Source organism: Triticum aestivum, chromosome 2A (assembly GCF_018294505.1).
Source record: "Triticum aestivum cultivar Chinese Spring chromosome 2A, IWGSC CS RefSeq v2.1, whole genome shotgun sequence".
Classification (NCBI taxonomy): Eukaryota; Viridiplantae; Streptophyta; class Magnoliopsida; order Poales; family Poaceae; genus Triticum; species Triticum aestivum.
Window position 1 is genome coordinate 593,400,611 of NC_057797.1, and position 8,984 is coordinate 593,409,594.

General features: G+C 46.1%; 1 protein-coding gene across 1 annotated transcript; it reads left to right on the top strand.

The window, feature by feature from the left end:
- The first annotated feature begins 5,760 nt into the window (after nt 1-5,760).
- Nucleotides 5,761-7,765, top strand: LOC123189627 (mitochondrial pyruvate carrier 1). Its single transcript, XM_044602085.1, has 5 exons — nt 5,761-5,949; nt 6,114-6,211; nt 6,993-7,047; nt 7,140-7,275; nt 7,463-7,765. The coding sequence occupies exons 2-5, from the start codon at nt 6,116-6,118 to the stop codon at nt 7,500-7,502; spliced, it is 327 nt and encodes a 108-aa protein (XP_044458020.1). The 5' UTR covers nt 5,761-5,949; nt 6,114-6,115; the 3' UTR covers nt 7,503-7,765.
- Nucleotides 7,766-8,984: the final 1,219 nt, after the last annotated feature.

Sequence of the window (8,984 nt, forward strand, 5' to 3'; positions counted from 1 at the left end):
CAGCCAACCAGCTAGTGGTTGTAGGGGGCGGCTATTTATAGCCTAAGGAGCAGCCTGACATGATAAGACATAAATGCCCTTCAATGATATGACCGTTAGGTGGATAGATATTTTGGGACAGCTGGCGCATAGCACAGCAACGGTCGGAATTTTGAGTAGCAAAATCCTCAGGGCTATCATGTTCCTCACTGTGTAGGCAATCCACACTGGCGAATTCCTAACTCCTCAGTCAGGACAAATTCCTCAGAGACCAGAAGAACTTCGTCTCTGTCACTGAAGAAATTGACTGAACAGTATGAGATTTCCAATGGCTTCACTCGAAGGGATTGGTAGGTGTAGGATTTTGAGTTGAGCATCACATGGAAATTTTTCCTTACTATTTCCTCGACCCCCTTTAACAGTACGGTGTTTCCTATGACTCAAGAAAGAGAAAAACAAAACTATGAAAACGAAAGTCTTCAAGCTTCGTATTCCTTGAATGAATACCAAGTCTTCACGGTCACACCATTTTCTTCACTTTCAAAGTCTTCATGAAAGTCTTCAGAAATACCAAAATCTTCAGTCGAAGATATTCATTTTTAGGGGTCGACTTTTCCTGTAAATATCAAACTCCTTATAGACTTATAGACCTGTGTACACTCACAAACTCATTAGTCCCTTAACCTATAAGTCTTCAATACACCAAAATCACTAAGGGGCACTAGATGCACTTACACCAATCTTTGTCCTTAGCATTTTGAGGGGTCCACATCTCTAGTCCATGCCATGCCAATCATTGGACTTTCTGAAATATTTAACTTCAATGGATATTAGTTCAATGAGCTATATGTTGTTATGAATTACCAAAACCACCTGGGGATTAGTTGCACATTCAGTCTGGTTGTCGAGGCTGAGCCACCGCCCCACTCCTTGGCGCCTCCGTAGCCCGGGTCATCCCCAGCGGGTTACTTGGCTTCGCACCAGGTGTGTTAAACAGGTTTTGCGCCTCATACTGCAAAGGCAGGCGGGTCTGGTGTCTCCTACGAAGGACAACGTTGGAAGCGTCCTGATCCAAACTTAAGAGAAAAGCTTCTGCCCTTATCCGCTGCGATTCAGCATCCATCTGAGCTTGCTTTGTTGCCATCCTAGCATTTTCTACATTAAGCTCCTCTTGGGCATTAGATACCTCATCTCGTACTTTGGCAATTTCTGCGTTGCGTTCAGCTTGATTCGCCGCAGTAACCTCTGTTGCTAGCAAAGTCATCAAGTTGCCCAAGAGATCAGACAAGACCTGAGCCGGCGATGGAACTGAGCTGCCAGCCCCAGCAGCGGCCGAACTCGACGTCATAGCTGCAGTCGTTGATGAATTGTGAGTCGGCCCAGTGCCAGCCATGAAGATCACAACTCTAGATGGCGGCTCATAGGGGTCCGGAATACTGTTGCCATCGGAATAGCCTTCAAGCCCGCCATCTTGAAGCTGGTAGATTGACTCCGTCTCTCCGGTTGAGGACTCATCACCTGAGTAGATGGTCGTCTCTCCTCTGGATTCAGGACCTTCCGCAAGCTCCATGCCTTGCGTGAAACCGACGAAAACGTGCTTCCGGTCGGGTTGAATCCGGGCGGGTTGCACGCGCCGAGGTGACTCGATGAGGTCGGTGGAGATGTCTGGCTCAGGCTCAGATTCGCAGATCTTGCCAATGAAGACGTGAATTCCGCTGAAGGGGACCCAGAACCCGTACTCGATTGAGTCGGCCTGGGGGCCCCAGCCAGCGTCATCGATATAGAGCTTGCCGAGGCGACTCTTAGTCATCCGTCCCATGGCGTATCCCTCGATCCCTGGGAAAGTGCCCTTCAAGAACTCAAAACCACCATGCTCTAGCCCCACGGTGGGCACCAATTGTCGTGGTTTTGTCACGGCAGATGTCCTAGTGAAAGGACTTAAGCATGGAGCCATCACAATGTAGGTTAGCTCGAAGGGGTTGAACGGGACGAGGGACGCAAGTTTACCCAGGTTGGGCCCCTCATAACGAGGTAAAAGCCTACATCCTTCTTTTAGTTGTATTGCTTGAGTATCGATTACAAGGGAGCGAGATCGCTTGACCTAGCTATCGATTGATTGCTCCTTCGCCTAACCCGCCGTAGGGTCCCGCCTTTATATACACAGGCCGAGGCCTTGAGGCTTACAAGAGTCCAAATTCGATCACACAACGTGACCAACTCGGTTTCTAAGTTGTCGTGTCTTGCTAGACAAGTCGCCATCGTGGCGGCTCACACCTTCCGGGTCATGATTCCACCGCCAGGTCTCGGGCCTTCAAAAGGCCCACCTTGTAAGCCGCCACCGGTCTTCATGTTTCATCTTTCTGGACCTACTTGAGCTTTCTCTTGTAGAGTCGCCAACGGTGTAACCTGGCCCCTTCTGGGCGGGTCACACCGCGGGGTTATATCCCCAACAGTAGATGTCCTCGTGAAAGGACTTAGTGGTGAGGCCATCACAACTAGGTAGTAGCTTGAACGGGGTTGGTTGGAATCAAGAGACACGAGTTTTACCCACGTTCGGCCCCTCACAATGGAGATAAAAGCCTACATCATGCTTGATTTCTATTGATGATCATGGTCTCGATTACAAGGGCGCTATTTCACTGCCTCTGTCTTGAGAGCTATCAAAATATATGTCTCGAGACCTACCAAAATGTTTGTCTTGAGACTTGTTTGTGTTGGGGAACGTAGTAATTTCAAAATTTTCCTACGCACACGCAAGATCATGGTGATGCATAGCAACGAGAGGGGAGAGTGTGATCTACGTACCCTTGTAGATCGACAACGGAAACGTTAGCACAACGTGGTTGATGTAGTCGTACGTCTTCACGGTTCGACCGATCCAAGCACCGTTACTCCGGCACCTCCGAGTTCTTGGCACACGTTCAGCTCGATGACGATCCCCGGGCTCCGATCCAGCAAAGCGTCGGGGAGGAGTTCCGTCAGCACGACGGCGTGGTGACGATCTTGATGTTCTATCGTCGCAGGGCTTCGCCTAAGCACCGCTACAATATGACCAAGGTGGAATATGGTGGAGGGGGCACCGCACACGGCTAAGGAACGATCACTAAGATCAACTTGTGTGTCTAGAGGTGCCCCCTGCCCCCGTATATAAAGGAGCAAGGGGGAGGGGGCGGCCGGCCTAGGAGGGGGCGTGCCAAGGGGAGTCCTACTCCCACCGGGAGTAGGACTCCTTCCTTCCTTGTTGGAGTAGGAGAAGGGGAAAGGGGGGGAGAGGAAGAAGGAAAAGGGGGCTGCGCCCCTTGTCCAATTCGGACCAGAGGGGGGGCGCAGGCCTCCTTCCTTTTGGCCTCTCTCCTCTATTCCCGTATGGCCCAATAAGGCCCATATACTCCCCGGCGAATTCCCGTAACTCTCCGGTACTCTGAAAAATACCCGAATCACTCGGAACCTTTCCAATGTCCGAATATAGTCATCCAATATATCGATCTTTACATCTCGACCGTTTCGAGACTCCTCGTCATGTCCCCGATCTCATCTGGGACTCCGAACTCCTTCGGTACATCAAAACTCATAAACTCATAATATAACTGTCATCGAAACCTTAAGCGTGCGGACCCTACGGTTCGAGAACAATGTAGACATGACCGAGACATGTCTCCGGTCAATAACTAATAGCGGAACCTGGATGCTCATATTGGCTCCTACATATTCTACGAAGATCTTTATCAGTCAGACCGCATAACAACATACGTTGTTCCCTTTGTCATCGGTATGTTACTTGCCCGAGATTCGATCGTCGGTATCTCAATACCTAGTTCAATCTCGTTACCGGCAAGTCTCTTTACTCGTTCCGTAATACATCATCTCACAACTAACTCATTAGTTGCAATGCTTGCAAGGCTTTATGTGATGTGCATTACCGAGAGGGCCCAGAGATACCTCTCCGACAATCGGAGTGACAAATCCTAATCTCAAAATATGTCAACCCAACATGTACCTTTGGAGACACCTGTAGAGCACCTTTATAATCACCCAGTTACGTTGTGACGTTTGGTAGCACATAAAGTGTTCCTCCGGCAAACGGGAGTTGCATAATCCCATAGTCATAGGAACATGTATAAGTCATGAAGAAAGCAATAGCAACATACTAAACGATCGGATGCTAAGCTAATGGAATGGGTCATGTCAATCAGATCATTCACCTAATGATGTGATCCCGTTAATCAAATAACAACTCTTTGTCCATGGTTAGGAAACATAACCATCTTTGATTGACGAGCTAGTCAAGTAGAGGCATACTAGTGACACTCTGCTTGTCTATATATTCACACATGTATTATGTTTCCGGTTAATACAATTCTAGCATGAATAATAAACATTTATCATGATATAAGGAAATAAATAATAACTTTATTATTGCCTCTAGGGCATATTTCCTTCAGTTTGTCTATCTTGACGTGTCCCTCTTGGGGTGCCCTGCCCCTCCTTATATAAGTTGAAGGGGTTGGCTTACATGTAGAGTCCTAGTAGGATTAGGACTAGTCTATTCAGGCTTCTTGTCACGGGCTTCTTGTCGTGGGCGACTCATCGAGGGCTTCTTACCGCGTCTCATCTTCGGGACTCATCTTCGGGGCGACTCGTCTTCAGGGCGGCTTATCTTTCGGGCATCTTAAGTCTGGAGATGACTTTAAGTCTAGAGACGACTTGAGACGACTTTAAGTCCAAAGATGACTTGAAATGACTTTAAGTCTAGAGATGACTTATCGTCAGAGATAACCCCATCGATGACTTGAGACGTCTTAAGTCCAGACATGACTTGAGATGACTTTAAGTCCAGAGATGACTTATCGTCAGAGATAACCCCAGAGATGACTTGAGACGTCTTAAGTCCACAGATGATTTGAGACGTCTTAAGTCCACATATGGCTTATCTTCAGAGATGACTTATCCTAGAGCCGGGTCTTGGTCGTGGGGAATATCCCCAACACACTCCTTGCCGAGGGCAGAAGAAACCATAGTAGACAAAGTTGTGTTGTGAGTCGGTGAAGACCTTGTGGCTCGTTGTCTCGGATCATCCCACGCTCTTCATGCACCTTGCTATCTCATGTTGTGGCTATCTTCTGGACCGGGTAGCTGTTGTCGCACTCGAAGAAGACAACACTTGTGATCATGTTGCATCTAGAATAAATCCTTTGATCCCCATCATGTCGTGGGATCACGACGACGGGATCGAAGCACACAAGCCTCCACAAAGTTGCCACTACACCGACCATGCTTGACCACCAAACCTACCAAATCCATGTCAGAGAAGGATTTGGAAGCACTTTATTCATTGATAACATCGCTCTCACCGGAGCAGAATCCATGGTCGATCGAAACCCTAAGCAAACTAGTCCTAGACTAATACTATACAAGATAAGCATGGGGTTTAGGGTTTGGCCTCCTTCGCCCATCCTGCCAATGATCAGAAGTCATCAGGGGAGGAGAGCCGCTGGAGACAACATCGGCAAACAATGACTAGTGTAATTTTACCTTTTTTCTCTAGGGATTTGGGGAAGGGAAAAAAGCCATGCGGTTTCAGCATACCTGTACAATTTATGCTGGCTAACGGAAGATGTCGTACTCCTTGTCAAATTCGATACCATACTCAAACACGAATCGTACTCCTTGTCAAATTCGAGACCATACTCAAACATGAATTTTGTACAGTTTTGCTAAAGCACATCTAGATGTGCCATTAGTATTGCATATCTAAGTCCCTTGGTCAAATTTACATTTCACATTATTTATATGCTCAACTTGGAAGAAAAGAAGCATCAAGGAAAAAACTTAAAATAAAAGAGTACAAAATCGTTCCTCTTCTCCATCTACTCCACCAAACCCCCATCCCCATCTCTCCTCCCCTAGGCTCGCCTTCGCCGTCGGTCGGGCTCCCTCTCCGACACGCCGCCGTCGATACATCCACCCGAGGTATCTACATCTCTACCCCTCCCCGTCTTTCCAGGCGGGTGGATCTGCTTGCCTAACCCTATGGATAGCGGGATCCCTCCGCCCTGTTGAAATTTCCACCCGTATTCCCTGCTGCGTCTGTCGAGATCGCTCAGGCACTGATGCGATTTGGTATTGATTGGCAGGCATGGCGACGGCGTTCAAGGCGTTCGTGAACAGCCCCGTCGGCCCCAAGACCACCCACTTCTGGGGCCCCGTCGCTAACTGGGGCTTCGTCCTCGCGGTACGCACTCCGTCGATTCTGCATCTTGTTTCTTCCTTACAAAACCTGTGCAATTGGTCGATTGCAACAACGAGAATATTGTAATTTCCCACTGTGGCGGTGTTATCTAGGCGAAGATTTTGCAATCTACCGAGAGAATCTGAGTCCTGTCCCTTTCTTGGGGCTGTATGATTAATGTACATGTATCAGGAAATTGGTTCTGCTTGACGAACATCTCCTAGATAGTTTGTTTTAGGATGCTACAGTGGGAGCTCTTAAAGAAAAAGGATCTTAGTTATTATTCTGTCAAGTATCGTATATAAAGTGAATTTCAGGTTGGAAAGATGATGTTCAATGATTAACCAACCTCTTTGGGTCAATGTATCTGTAAAAACTATACGTGTAGATGTTGTTAGTTGTGACAGTAATATGTATGGATTTATGAGTCTTTTGGGGTGCTTGACGACTGCTTATGGAGCTAAACATGAGCAATTTGTTGCATCATGATATATTTTTCCGATGGTTAATAGTAATATGCATTAGTGTTGGTGAACCTATAAAATTGTTTATCCTTCATATACACCACCTTGGAATTGTTCATGACTGTCACGTAAAGAGATGTGACACATTAACACATTCATTTAAGTGTATATATCAATGTGGGAGTATTTTCTCCGGAAGTATGGATTAGGCCTCCGTAATTGAATAATCTTCTTATGCTCTACCTTGATTTTATTCATCCTTAGTGGACATCGGGTCAGTATCATGTATAAATCGTTCTAATTGTTATTTTTGGTTATAGGGTTTGGTTGACTTGAACAAGCCTCCTGAGATGATATCTGGCAATATGACAGCCGGTAGGTCAAATACTCAGCAATTTGTCTCGCAGTTCACAATTCCTATTTGATGAACAGATCGAACTATCACTAATGCCTATGGTTTTCTGCAGCCATGTGTGTGTATTCTGGGCTCTTTATGAGGTTCGCGTGGATGGTACAGCCCCGGAACTACTTGCTTCTGGCATGCCATGCCTCCAACGAAACCGTTCAGCTCTATCATTTATCTCGCTGTGCTAGGGCTCAGGGGTAAGATCTAAGCTATGTGCAGTAAAATTGTTCCCACTTCCTACCATAGTCGCAATCACCTAAACTTTACCAGATAAATGGCTTTATATTTTGCTTTTATCCCCAATCGGATCGATCAAACTCTTATGTGTTGCAGCAATGTAGCATGGTACGTGATGATAACGATGTCTGCGTTTGGATTTGGCAGGTATCTGGATTCCAAGAAAGAGCCGGAGGCCCAACAGTAAAGGGTGTGGTGTTTCTGAAGTCGGAGGAGCCTTGATTCCGCAGCCAGTCTTTCAATAAGTAAAATTTGTTTCTGAAGCTTTGCAATGCCCTTCATGAGAAAAAAAACCCTATAAAGTGGAAATTTCTATTTCTATGATACTCATGCCTGCAATGTAGCATTACAGCTGTCTTGTTCCTGAATCATGGTACATGACATATTTTTTCTTCTCAATGCACATAGCCGGGGTTAAGTTATCGACCCCGGAGCCACTCCTTGATTTTACTGTTGATTTCCACCACGTCCATAGTATCTTGTGCCTTGCCCCCGCCACAAAGTTGTGTACACCACAGCGAGAGTGGCGATATGGTGGACGAGCTCGCCTGCTCCTGCTTTGTGGACCAATGGGACAGCGCGATGCTGGAGATGGCATTTACTGCTCGCAGAAACGCAGGTGAGTTTGCACAGCAGAAAACGCATGCATACGGGTGTGGGGCTGTATGGGGAAACGACGGCCTGGACAGACGCCGTAACGGAGAGCTGACGAAGACGGCAGCGAACATCTGGGTGGGCTGTTCGTGAGTAGTACTCCTATTTTTCTTTCCGTGAGTAAAACAAAGGCTAGCAAGGCACTTCCTCTAATCTAAATCAGAAAAAGCTAGCAACGCACTTTGTAAAACATTTTCACCATGTATTTTAAAAATGTCATCACTCATCTTAGGCAATGCTCAACACATAGAAAGATATTTGACATGTCTCCAAAAAATGTTCAGTTTGTGTTTAAAACTATTCATCGTGTATTTTAAAATATTCAAGTTGACAAATGTTCAACATGTGTCCGGGAAAAAAATAGAGTGTTCTTTTTTTTGCAGGAAAAAAATGTTAACCTCTATTTTAAAAATGGGGAAAATATATTTGGAAAAAAATGTCAACATGTAATTTACAATGGTAAAAAGAATAAGAAAAAAGGAGAAGAAAAAACGGGTCGGGATGGCGGAGGCAACGACTTCTTCACCGCATGGATCTCGGGGCCCTCTAACCCTTTGCCCTAGTCCAGTGGGGGTCCCACCAGCTTTTGGCTGGCAGCCCCGCGTTCCATGCTAAGTGTTGCTCTGTTTTGTGATGGCTCGCGCATGTGTGCGGCGGCCACCCCATCCCAGCTAGGCGGCTGGCTGGGACATGCCAGATCTAGCCTCGCAGGTGGTGGCGCCGATCTATGATCTGTAGTTGTGGATCGTGGTCGACAAGAGCGGCATGTTAGTGCTTGAACAATTCATTGTTTCTTTTATTTTCTAGAATTTGCTTCCATATGAACATGAGATTATTTCAATTTGGTTACTCTATGTTAATGCGGCCATTTATTTATTTATAACATCAGAAAATTTTGCTTCGAATGACCATAAATTGCTCCAATGTAACAATAATAAACTCTTGCAAACAATACAAATATATGATTCAATCAAACATGTATTTACCACTGTTATAATTGTTTCAAGCACATTAA